A 13,752-nucleotide genomic window follows, 5' to 3' on the forward strand; every position below is an offset into this window, starting at 1 on the left:
GGAGGTTTAGCCTGAGTGGGTAGCTGGGGCTCTGGACCCAGGGCCGCCCCACCTTCGACGCATCCCTCCCTTCCCCTCTCTGGGTCTCGGCTCACACAAGGAGAAGATTGGGCTAAATTTCCCAAAATGTGTACCTCGGAACTGGAAGAATCCTCGGTGAGAGAAGTCTGGGAGATTCTGGGTTAAGTAAGGTTTGAAGTCACCTTGACTGCGTTACTCCCGGGGCTTTAAACGTGTTAAGGAGCACTTTAAAATTACAAAGTAGAGGGTGTAAAAAGGTCACACTTCCCAAGCTGTACTCATCCAATTCCCCTCCTGTTTTCTGCCAAATATGCCCCACAGCAGAGAGAGGCTAAGTCATTTCTAAAGCTCCTCCAAGCTGTAGATTTCTCTTTTTCTCTGTATAATTTTCCCTTTTGATTAAACAACACACCGAATGCTTAGCTCCATAGGCAATGCCCTACAAGGCTACAGAGAAAAATGAAACACACACATTAAGATATTCTGAGCGTTGAAGCCAAACTCCCCTTTTAAATGTGCGTTTTGGATAATAGTGAAAAAGAATGGACAGGGGCTCCTAAGCATTTATTTACTGTACTCGATACTGCACTAAATGCTTTACTTTGGGTTATCTAATGTAATTCTCACGGGAACCTTATGAGGTATCTATTATTTTTATTTCCTATTTACAGACGGGGAAACTGAGGTTTAAAGAAACTTGATAGTGTAAAGCCACCCAGTTAAGAAGAGACAGAAGCAACGCCTGGGCTCCTTGCAGTGTCGCTCTAAGAATTTTAAACCACCCGCTTCTTAAGTCCCCTTTCTTATACCCCGATCCAGCAAGCTGCCACAACAAACCAGAAATGAACTAACTGCCGTGCTAATTGCCTTTCACGTCAAGTTCTTGGGTTAGCGTGAATTAACGTTGAATCATCAGTCTTTGGCGTATACTGAAAACAGGCATAGCTATATAACAACTAAATGTTACCAAAGTATTTATTGTGATCAGTGCTAAATTACAATGTATATGAAATGGAGTCATTTCTGGACACACATAAAAAATAGTTACCTATGTCTGTAAGTATATTCACACGAGAATCTGAAATATAGTTTCTTGTCGGCCTTTTAAAATATATCCACAGAATGACTTTTGTAGTGTTCACCACACAGTTTTACAATACTGATAACTGCACCGGCATCGTTTACCATATTGTAACAACAGAACATGAAAGCAGTGGGTAGCAAATTAATTGGTTTCTATCCATCAAACGATTCCAAAGAAAACAGCCTGTTCCGTTGGCAGTGAGGATAGACGGTAGTAATTAGCATTGTAGACACTGCATACATAGATATGTATGTATATATTTATATGTCGCTCAGGGCCACTGTTCCATCAACAGGCAGCTGCCTTTGGGGGGGACCAATGATCGCCGAAATGGTGTGCAACTCCGCTGGGACAATTAGTGGTGCTTTTACCGTGTTTCTCTCGCGAAAACAAGTGGGTAGGGAAGAGATACAGCAGGCTGAGCTCTACAGTGTCACATACCGAGGTAATAACAGCTACTGGGTGACCAGAGTCCTGGTAGTTTATGTATATTTGCTATTCACAGACTTTGCTGGATGACCCAGCTGCTGGGAACTGATGACATGTAGACATGCATTCATGTGAGTCCGTAATAAACGATGTTTATATTGTAAGAAGCACATTCATTTTCACACCAGTCAGTAAACAGATTCCTTTGAAGTCGGAGCTAAATCTGCTATCACAATTACACACAGAGAGAACCTGTAAACAATTGGACATTACACGTATGTACAAGTGAACCGCACTGTAAAGGAAAAGAGGTAATTTCGGGGGGGGGGTGCCTCAGCGTGCAGCTGACCGACCCACGTCCTTAAGCACGTGATTGAGGACTTGAGAAAAGGGGACCCCAGCAAAGCCCCAATAGGTCACCACTCAGTGTCAGTCTCCTCCACCTGCGGTGACATCACATTCGGAGCGTGAGGGATGGACACGAGAGGAGCTCGGGGATCCCTGGCACGTTGTTTTGGGTGGAGATCTCTATGTAACCTAAGCAACAGGGTCTTTATAAGTGTCCAGGATGGTGCCGATAGTGTCTGATCATGTCGATTTAATTTGGGCCAATTATTTTGTTTGTTTAGGTCTGGCCCAGGGCTCGGCTGTTTCTGACAGATGAGGGGCGCAGGAATTCAACCGAGATCATTAGTTCAATTCCTTCGGGCAACACAGAGATTGTTGATTTAACTAAGTTCCTATACGAGAAACAAGCTGAATGCCGTCACTGATCTAAGTGGTGACCCATTTGAAGCAGATCCGTGGGACTCTCGGACGTGCAGCTCCCCCCGCTGTGTGTGTGTGTGTGTGTGTGTGTGTGTTTTAAGTACGATACCACTCTAGTAATTCATGAATCCACTTCTTAGATCAGAAACAGGGTAATGATCTCCACCCCCCCCCCCCCCCCAAGAGTTACAAAAATACGAGGATCTGTCCTTATCTAAACTAAGAACTTCTCCTGATTCAACATTCTCCTTGGAATTAAAAATAAATAAAGAAAATGTTAGAGGACTTTGAAGCCAGGGATAATGGAAAACGTTACCCTTTGCTCCAAAATGTCCGGGGAGAACCCCCGCTCCTTCAAGGGTCCTTACGTCTAATTAGAACATTTCATGCCTACAAAATGAACTTTCTTGCATGTGCTTTTAAGATCACATCTGCGGGGAGCTTGTGGCAGAAAATGAACGGCCGCACTGGACGCGCCCGCAAGTGCTCCTGGTGCGTGAGCAGCCCGGCAGGTGGCAGGTCGCGGGGCGCAGCTCCCTGGGCCCGGCGCGGGGCTGGGCGCGGGGCTGGGCGCGGGGCTGGGCGCCCGCGGGCTGCGCGTCTCAGGGCCGGGCTGGGTGCAGCCACGTGGGGCCCAAGGAGCACACGGAGGCTCCGCCGGCGCGGGTGACCTGAAAACACTTCCAGAGTCTTCGAAATATGCAAAGCACATGGCTCTGAAAGCAAACATAACTTGCTGTGGCCTTAAGAGTACCCCAGTTCTGGTCATTTGATTATGTCTGCAGGATGCCAAAACAGATCGTTAATATTCCTTTCACGTCACTATGTTGTTCCTTCTTTGAGCGACTATTACGGCCTCTGCATAAAACAGGCTCACGGGGTTATACGCAGGAGTCTAGCAAGTGTTTGGCTATTACAATGTGCCCTTGAGCTTTAGTATATATTTACAATGTACATATTATAGATTATTTACTATAGCTTTAAAATAACTAAACAGATGATTAGACTCACCTCCGATTTGTGTAGGGCCACGGGGACCCCCCCCCCCCCATGAACAATGCAGTAAAAGTCAGTAAGGAGAGTAAAGGAACCAAAGTGCTGGTGAAGTGCCATCAGCGTGATAACCGTTGGGTATGTGTCATCAGAGACCTACATGTTCTAATGTTCTTCCTAAACATCTTCACGCTCATTTGGTGAGGTGTGTGTGTGCGCGCGTGTGTGTGTGTTTGAATGAACATGTTTGAGAACACATAGTCTGAAGTTCCAACAAATGGTTTAAATAAGAAAGCCAGTTTACACAAGCTTGGCTTTTCCTCAAATGCACTTTTGTTTGGTTTTGTATCCACAGATGTGAAACCAAGGTACTTTAATCATATTTTCTGTACCATAAATAAATGTTAAAGAGGATTTTGGAAAATAGTTAAAGAGGATTTTGGAAAATATAACTATATTAAACTATCTAGAAAAACAAATATAAATCATCATCATCCCCCTCAGACTCAAAATTCCTAAGTTCCAAACTGAGATTTGCTTATGTGTGTATACATATGTATAGATATATAGATATATACACTTAGGTAGATGTACAAACATATGTACATATATACACAGCCTTTGATACATGAACACACACATGCAACACACACGTCCATACACGCACGCCCCTCAGACGCACTCACGGATCTCAGTGCAGTTTATTTCCTGCATCTGCCTCATTTTTCCAGCTAGAGCTGTAAGGATGAGACGCTGCGAGCGGTCAGTCATGTTTGGATGTCTGACCTGTCTTGAACTGAGCCCAAGACTGTTTAAAAAGCCAAAAGGTAGAAAGTGGGAGATGCGTGCATGTGCGCACACGCTCGCACAAACGCCCGTGTCCCTTCTCATGAGCTCTGCCCGGGTGGCCTGTAAACAGCACAGCAGGCAGCTGAGCTGCAGGCCCCTGGCATGGAGGCGATCTTGCCACGTGGGTGCCCAGCAGGTGCCTGGTACACAGTATCCCTGCCCCCGATAAGGCTTGTGCCGTAAAGTACATTCCGTGGTAGGCAGGCCACGCCACCCCTCCCGGTCTGCCTCTCCTTGATCCCCTAGGGAGGTGTCTGTCCAGTGGCATTTGCAATTTAAAATGGCTAATAACTTTCAGGAGGGCGTCAGACTGGATTCTCCCTTGTTACCTTTCGCTTAGCGTAGAAGAAACGAGAAACAGGCGAAACACAGAGAACCAAGGGAAAAGATTATACAGTGAGGTGGGTAAGCCATCAGCCTTCGGATGGCTCAACTCAGATGAAAACCTGGGTCTGCCACTGTCGAGTTACGCGCTGTTCTACCTACCTGAGCCTCACTGGCCTCATCTGTGAAAGAGGAAAGGAACAGGGCCTATTTCGCTGGGTTATTATAGGATTAAATAAGACATAGAAAGCATTTAGTGGTTTCTAGTATATAATAATAATTCCTTAATGTACATTATTTATAACAATATTTAAACTATAAATCTAGAATGTTTATCCATCAGAACTACATAAAGAAATAATGTTAGTCCAGGATTTAGGTGATCTGAATTCAAGTTCTGTATCTCAAGTTTGCAGAATCTCACCAGGGTGACCTGGTCACCGTACACCTGCCGATTGAATGAATGAATGAATGAATAAGTTGCTGCTAACCTAAACCCTCTGGGCCTTGGTTTCCCTTGTATACAAGGGGGAAAGAATGACCAGACCTTTATTCCATCACTGGGAGGTTGGTATGATAAATTAGAAGAAAAATGTCAAATTATTTAAGACACAAATGTGTTTTGTGTCCTAATAAAATCAGAATATACACAACACATAATAAGGCTCAGTAGCTAGGGCCTGTGCTTAGACTTGTCACATCTTTGAAAACAAGGGCGTGGGGCCACCTGCGTGAGTCTGAGGACCATATTTTCCAAGACCCAAGTTATCTTTAGTGAGCGGATACTCAACTCAAAGTCCACAAGGAGCAGTTAAAGGCAGCAAATCACTGGCCTGTTCTAAATACACCTGCTCCCCCCTTTCAGTTTCTCTTCTGAGAGCACCTTCTTGTCTACTACTGACCAGCTTGAAAAACACCTCTCATAGGGTCACGTGAACTGAAAATGGTCCTGAGTTGCTTTATAATAAACGCATTTAGCTGTTACAGGTTCATGACTGCACTGGAGGAGAAAGAGACCTGAGATGAAGACAGAGACGTAGACCACAGGCCTGCCCATCGCTAATGGAACCCTGGAAAAATGACCCATTTCTCCCTGTAAATCTCAGCATCCCATCTCCTAAAGAGATCATTGCTTTTAGCTGCAAATAAACCCCATACAGACTTAAGGTGGTACTAATTAATTATTCTATTTCACCCTGTCTCCTGACGCAGAGGTCTTCGTCTCCATCGAAAGAATGCCTTGAAAAATCTGAGCCAGTCGCTAACTGGTGGTTTCTCAGCCTCAGTGCTTATTGACACTTGGGGCTGAATAGTTCTCTGTTGTGGGGGCTGCCCTGTGCACGGTGGGATATTCAGCAGCATCCCTGGTCTTTATTCATTTGATGCCTGTAGCACCTCTCAAGTCATGACAATCAAAAATGTCCCCAGGCATTGCCAAAAGTCCCCCGGGATGCAAAATCACCCCGTGTGAGAGTCGCTGCCTTCAACGCACAAAACCCACTCAAATCAAAGAGCGTCTCCTGGAATTGTTTCCCTCGCGTACAAGGCCAAACCACTGACCACCGGCTGCAACTGAGAAACACCGAAAGACCATGGGAATCCTCAGTATATTTAAGATTTCAAGGCATTATTTTTCTTTCTCCCTCCCTCCCTCCCTCCCTCCCTCCCTCCCTCCCTCCCTCCCTTCCTTCCTTCCTTCCTTCCTTCCTTCCTTCCGGGTAAGACACCACTAGTTAACTATATGAATGAAAACGAGTTTGACTTTTACCCAGAAACCTGTCTTTGAATTTCACATCAGGAGATCAGCTTTACTCAATGTTCTCGAGGACTGACACCCTCAGTGCAAACTATTGTGCTCAATTAAAACCTGATAAACTCTGTAAGCAGAGGCTTCTTCCAGGCACTCGGGTAGTATTACCATGGACACTAGCCACTGACTCAACACCGACCTAAAAATTGCACATGTGTGTGCACACTCACACACACACACACTGACGCAATGAGAAAGGAACCCTTCTCCATCCTCTGCATCGGTCCTGCTCCCACTCCGGATGGATGGAGCCCACATTAGCTGGGAGAGAGCCTGGAGCACTGTTGATGTTTATTGTGCAAATGCAGGTAAATTAGCTTAAAGGTCAAAGCTAAGAATAAACTGACAAGATGGAAGAGGTCGCCTGAGAAAGGAGACGTCCTGAATCCTCCTGAATCCTCCCGTTGGCCTGTAAGAGCTTTTAGGAGGCTGATTAACAGGAAAATCACCGCCCCCTGCCCCAGGACAAACCCCTCGACCCATCGCTGGGCCAGGGCACATTTTTCTTTAGCCTTTTCAAAGTAAATAAAGCCAGGGTGACAGTTAAAAAACTAAAAATTCTTTACCCAATAAACAAAACAATTTGTCCACAAACAAGAGGAGCACTTTTTTAAAGGTTAGGAAGCTGGAGCATTAAAAGGATTCCACTTGGGGAGTAGAATAGAAAAGGCAAGCAGAATAAAATTTAACATTTTAAAAAATCTTGGCCAGATCATCTTAATTAGCAGCTCCAGTTCATTAGTTTCATTAACCATTGTCCACTTTCCTTGGGCAGCAGCTGTACTGAAATATTCATTGATGATCCTGACAAGCATGAATTTAAGCCATTTGTTCTCTTAATTCTTGTAGCAAATGAATATGAGAAAATGATACCTCTCCAGTTATTCTGTTATACGGACAGAACCAATGGGACCGTAGAAACCCTCCAAAATTTTTCTATCTAAATAATCATAGTATTTTGCCCAGCCAGTGTGCTCAGTGGTTGAGTGTAGACCCACGAACCGAGAAGCCGAGGTTCGATTCCCGGGCAAGGCACGTGCCCGGGTTGCGGGCTCGATCCCCAGTGAGGGGCGTGCAGGAGGCAGCCGATCCATGATTCTCTCATCATTGATGTTTCTCTCTCTCTCCCTCTCCCTTCCTCTCTCTGAAATCAATAAAGACATATTTAAAATAAAATTAAATAAATAATCATAGTACAGCCATCTCCCCTGGTCGGAGTGACCAGAAAGTTATAGAACTTTGTGCCATTAAACCTGGAATATGACCACTACTTTGAACCCGCCCCTTATTTCTTTCTTTTATATTTACTCTCCCTCAAGGGCTTTGCTTGAAGTTTTTCTTACTGTTGGGGATCAGGATCTTCAACTCTCTGAGAGCTTCATAGTCCTGCTTGAGTCAAATTGGACAAACTTAGCAGTTGAATGATGCAGGATTTCACTGGTGGAATACAGCTAAACTCACTGATCATTCTACATTAATTTTGGTGATGTCTGTATGTGAAGTTAATGAGCCCACCCTCGGGGCCTTACACGCAGTTAAATGACAAATTCCTCTCAGGTTCCTCTGACTCCGGCTGCATCAGGGCCTGGAGATGAACAACTCTCCTTGGGTGAGGTCACCATTCTCATTCCCTGCTGGGCATCATTAGGATACATCTCACTCAGAGATGTGCTCCCCTCTGCCCAGGGACAAAACTATATTAATACAGGCTTTTAGTTTGGTGAAAAAATAAGTAAAAGGCACAAGCACACGCAAAATGGAGAAGAGGTTATGGATGAAAGACAGACGAAAGGCCAAAAGAATCATGGAAACCTACACTACCCTGGTCCTGGGATGGTCTCCTGCGGGCCTTTTCTCTTAAGGTATAAGGTAACCATGCTTTGTCTTATTTGTAGCGGAAAGGAAGTACCACTAGGAAGTGAGAGAAAGGCGGACCCCTGTATGGTCTCTAAAATAGCAGAGTTTCTCAAAGTAAGGTCCACAGACCACCCGGTCCAAATCATTAAGATTGCTAGCCCCAAATGCAGATTCCTTGGCATGACTTGAAGTTTCTGACTCAGACTCTGGGGTTAGGGCGGAGGAATCTGCACTTTAACAAGTGCTACACACAAATTTTGTGCACTCTGAGTATTGAAAAACATTGCTAAAAAGTTTGCGATGGAGGTCGCTGGGAAAAGAACCTCCAGTCCAAGGCATACAGCAAGATGAGGAAAACAGATGTTTAAAACAAACAAGCCCTGTGGTCACATCACCGCGCCGTGATTATTCAAGTTTAAGACTTTTCTTTTAGGAGGGGTGGGGAGCAATAACCATTTCATGGAAAATCAGAACGCTGAAAGCAATATAAATCAAACTCATCCCAGCAGGTTTCATTTGGTCTAGTTTCTCTGCGGATATTAATCAATGTACAGTCCTGCACAAATGACATCTAACTCCATTGCAGCTCAGAACACAGAACGCCCACTCTGATTCTTCCTCTAGCGTGTTATTTTGACAATATAAAAGAAAATAAATGAATTGGAAGAGTAGGCCATCGAGTAGGCAAGGTACCAACAATATCAAGACATTAAAAAGAGAAATGGTCCATGCTAAACCTATAACCCGGCATGCAAATTGAAAAAAAACATTTATCTGCCACAGAGTCACGGGGGTGGGTAGGAGTAACTGCCTTGGTTTTTCCTTTGAAAACTGCTATGGCAGGTGGAGGTGACTAAGAATTCCACCTAAAAGTTCACAGAAAGTCTTACTAATTTCTGTAAAGATCACAGAGAAGACCAAGCTTAGTCAGATTCCAGGGCAGGGTATCTCCCAGGGCATGGCAGGAATACCAGCACTCACGCGGGAATGACAGAGTTGGAAGGTTGAAACTGTAGCAAAGGAAAATAAATGGGAATCAAAGTTTGGCTCCCATTACGGGAGATGGCATCAAGCAATTTTGCAAAACACCCGCGTACGCCTTTGATTTTCTCTCACTGGAGCGTGTTTTGCTTGGCACAGACAAAGGAAAATCAGAGAAGAATTTAAAACCCAGAAAAGCAAAAGTAATCCAGAAGCTCAATCAGTGGCAACTAGGAGGACCCCGAATGAAAAACACGCCTCTGTGCCTGTGGATAAAGAAGGCTCGAAATCTAACCAGGCCAACGGAAAGGTGAGAAACTCCCTTGAACAAATGTGTCTACCCCAATGAATCGGTTGGGGGTAAACATAGCTCCTGAGGAGTAAAGAGCAAAGGGGACACTTTGGATCTGTGCATTGCTCCCTTTTATTTTAATTCGCCATGAGTGCACTTCCAGTAAGGTAACCGTGCCTACAGCTGCAAAGGATAACACCACTGCACCTTCTGGAAGCCACCTCGCTTTGTTGTTTTATGGCCAATCTCAGTGCAATTTCTTCCCAGCAGGGGGACAGCACACTACCTACCGCCATGAGCTAAGTTCCATTTTCCTGTCTTCCCCCTTTTTTTTTTTTGATGAACGCAGATCACTCCCCTTTTGATGGCGGATAGGAAGGCTTTATAAATACGTTTCTGACTTCAGGAGAGCCACATACCTGTAGGGAATGCCCCCCTCAAGTTTATTGGGTTTTAGCTCTGCAGGATTTCCCAGGAGGCGACTCCAGTTGGGGCTCTACACAGATGATTCCTCATTCAATTGGCCCATTGGATGCTATTAGTTTCTTGATAACAGCAGCTCATGGCCCTTGTCATAACCAATATTCAAGAGGCGAGCCACAGATATTGTTCTGTCCAGAACTGAACTAAAAGTTCTTAAAACAATTTTAAGTTCAGGAAACAGGCCTGAATCACAGTGACTACCAGGGCCACTAGAGAATTTAATCTCATAACTCAGTTACCCAGAACTCATTTCCAGGGTTTCAGGCTGCACAGATATCACTTGATAACTCCACTCAAACCAGGACTGAAGATTTCCATTTACTCAGTGCCTCCTGAGAGTTTTTTCCTGACCAGGTCTATATCCGTCTCTATACCAACAGCCAAGCAAATGAAATATTGCTGTCTTAGTTATCTGGACTATATGGGGTGGGTGTCAGTCTATAGCTGACCCAGATGAAAATGTTGCACAGGTTTCCTACCATTAGTTCTGTTCACTGCGGGGTGTAAAGAGTGCCTAAGCAGAAAAAAGTCATGACAGATCGAGGAACAGAAATGACGCCATGAACATTTCCTTGGAAGTGTTTCATTTCCTATTTAAAGTATGTAATCAAAGTAGTGGGGTGACTGTCATGGTACTAGTTCTCCAGTCCTTACTCGTGTGTTTCTACCTTGGCGCCATGAAAGTCAGATCTGAAATTTAAGAAAGTTGGGACTTTGGCCATTTTATTTAAGCTCCAATCTTTGATAGTGCTTCCGGTAGGGTCGCAAGAATCATTTGACCAAAGTAAGTTTGAGGATTTCTTCATCAAATTCAACTTTTTCTTGACCTATCAAGTTCTGTGATTCCTTGCAGGACCTCCTATTATTAGTAGGATGGTATTTTGATGTGGTGTTAAGAAACACTGAAAAGAATGAAGACGGATTGGTAGACTTTACAAAGCTATGTAGTAGTTAAGAGCAAATGTCTGCTAATACAGTAACACATAAAATAAAACCACTTAAAAATTCATAAATTATAATTCCCTTGACAACTCAACTCCCCAATAAACTTTCTTCTTTACCTAAGTGAAACTTCAAGCTCTATTCAAATCATCACGACAAGAAAACATTGGCTGAGTCTGCCACACAGGTGTAAAGGCAAGAATTACAAAATTTCAGAAAGATATCCCTATACTAATGGGCACTAATAACAGGAACCAAGACAGAACCGCTTACATAATAAAGCTGCATTAATGAAATATTTTTAAAAGGAGCATTTGGTCACTGTTTTCCCTCCTACAGACATCATCCCGTTGCCTTTATTACCTGTGATACATACATACACACGCACACAAACACACAATAAAAATTTAGGGGTACTTGGCACAAAATTAATGATTGACAAATTATTTTTCAGTGATGCATGAGGAATGCTAGAAATAAAACCTGGTCTCCTGAATCTTCATTTACCACAAGTCTATGGAAGAGCTATTGGTACATCAATAGAATAGAGTCACCTGGCTGGTTGGCTATTAACAGTTTCTTTTTGGCTGTGTCTATAAAGGTCAAGGGTGTCATAAAGAAAGACAGTTTAGAAAGCCTCAGCTCTGGAGCTCCAGTTATCTAGCTGGGCTGTTCAGACGTGAGAGAAATGACAGCCAGCCCTAGTACGGACACAGCCAAATCCCACAATCCCTAAGCAAACACAACTGGCTACAAGCAAGTGACGATGCAGGGCTGTAGGTTTAAGACTGTATGAGTAATTTTAGGTGTTTAGAATAAAATTCCCTCTTAAACAAAAGGCTGGACCCTAATTCCAGCGCGGCCTGCGTGGCGTTCTCGCTTCCGCACCCACGTGGGGACGCAGAGGGTTCCATGCGGGTCGAGCGGAAAGGCCACGCCGTGGACGCAGGGGCAGTGAGGAGAGGGGGTGCTCAGCCCCGGGCAGGGAAGGCCGGCGTGGGCCGTCCGGTAGTGATTTCTGAGGGTCTGAATGTTTGTTTAATACAAAAAATGTCTGGTTAGCTCTTCTCACCCTCTCTGATTGCAGAGAAAGAGCAACGCATTAAAATGGAGCCTGAGGGTGTTAATTTCGAAATAAAGGAGACGATTTCTTCATGATGAGGGTTATTCCGAGTTAGAAAGTGTTGCCAAGAGAGGCTGGGGAATCTTCCCAGAAGGGTTTTAAGGAAATAGCGGAGGCTCCTCTGCCGGAGGTGCCCGGGCGGGTGCTGCGGGGAGTGGGGTGCACCGGCGGCTGTGCAGGCCGGGCCCGGGGCGCTGTGTGTGCACCTAACACCTCCCTGTCCTTGGGTCGCACAAATCCGCACGCATACGGTCAATATAAACTGGCGCGTGATAGATTGGAGTGAAAAGTCGTACAAATCTGCCATCCCCCCTCCCCCCACAAACAAACAGAAAAGGAAATTTTTTTTAAAAAAAACAAACACCTCTGCCATTAGGCCAGATCTCTTTCTACCATATTCTTGTCCACAGGACGGAGGTAGATGAGAGAAAAGCCAGTTTGGGATAAACGACTCCCGAGGCCTCTCAGCTCCTCTCGCAGAGCTGGGTCGCGTTGTGCATGCTCAGCACGTGGGACCAAATTAACAAACAAACTCCCAAATAAGAGAAAGAGGCTTTCTCATATGCCACACCTGGAAGGAAATCTACCCTGTGGGTCTACGCGTTAAGGTGGGTTAGGTCAGTAGGCAGTAAGTAGTACACCAACGGGCATCGTGTCCTAGCAAACGTGTACTGTTAGTTGCTGCTCTTTGCAAATGTGAATTTCCTGCAGGAGGCCGATTCCAGGCGCTCGGGCGGTTTGGCTCCTCTCCCACCCCCAGCCCTGCCCTATAGGTGGTACTTTCGTAACAGTTCCGACTGCCAAGGATGCTTCCTCTCGGGGAACCGCTCTGGGATTTTGATCTTGAGGAAATCCTGGATGCATTTCTCCAGCTCCTCCTCGATCGAGAGCTTTTCCTTCACAGCTTTTTTTTTGCTGCTCATGTTCGACTCCCTGGAGCCAGAGGTGAGAGTCCGGAGCAGGTCGCTTTTCCGCCGCATCTCCGACTGCTGGATCAGCTGCACGGGGCCCTTCTTGATGGGACGGTCCAGAGTCTGGATGTTGGTCTGGCGCGTCACGGGCCCGCAGATGACCGTCTCCTGGGGAGAGCTGGCCTCAGACTGGCTGTCGCAGCTGGAGGTGGAGAGGTCGTTGCAGGAGGTGCCACTCTCCCCTTCTTTGTCACCCTTGCCATTCTTGCAGCAGCAATCGCAATGCGAGGACGACCACCTAGAAGGCTCACCTGCAAGGAAGCACAGGACCCAAGTGATTAATGCCCGGGGTAGCAGCATTGCACCGGAACACACACACACACACACACACACACACACACACACACACACACACACGTCTTTAGAAGAAGTGGGGTGGCTCAGGATGGGCTGCAACCGGGGCCCCCAGAAGACAAGTCCGTGGAGGGGAGGAGGTTGGCCATGGCCTGCTGTGTAAGAGGGGATAGAGTAAACCGCTTAAGCCACAGCACTGGAGTCAGGTAGCCCCGGGGAAGGGTACTCAGCTGCACCACTTACCAAGCCGGTTACGTTGGCAGACCCCTTACACCCTCACAGCTTCAGTTTCCTCATCTGTGAGATGAAGACAATGATTTCCCCACTCCCCGGAATTAGTTAAGTCAAAGGAAGTTCTGAATGCAGAATGTGGTTCACAGTAAGCACTCAACGCGAGCGGGTGTCACTGCGGCCGATGGCGAGCCCTATTCAGAGCCCCACACGACCGCTGGCAGGTCCGGTGGGCGAGTCTACACAAGTGAGGTGACAGCCGTCAGTCAGGGGGGACTTTCTCTGTGCCGGCCCCCAACA

General features: G+C 45.8%; 1 protein-coding gene across 1 annotated transcript in view; it reads right to left on the reverse strand.

Annotated features, from left to right (window-relative positions):
• Positions 1–9,746: 9,746 nt before the first annotated feature.
• Positions 9,747–13,752, reverse strand: part of KCTD16 (potassium channel tetramerization domain containing 16) — a 215,856-nt gene continuing 211,850 nt past the window's right edge. Inside the window, exon 3 of the mRNA XM_081136280.1 lies at positions 9,747–13,178. Within this exon, the coding sequence (XP_080992406.1) occupies positions 12,724–13,178 (455 nt within the window). The 3' untranslated portion in view covers positions 9,747–12,723. The remainder of the gene's footprint in view (positions 13,179–13,752) is intronic.

Source organism: Miniopterus schreibersii (assembly GCF_964146895.1).
Source record: "Miniopterus schreibersii genome assembly, chromosome: 4".
NCBI lineage: Eukaryota > Metazoa > Chordata > Mammalia > Chiroptera > Miniopteridae > Miniopterus > Miniopterus schreibersii.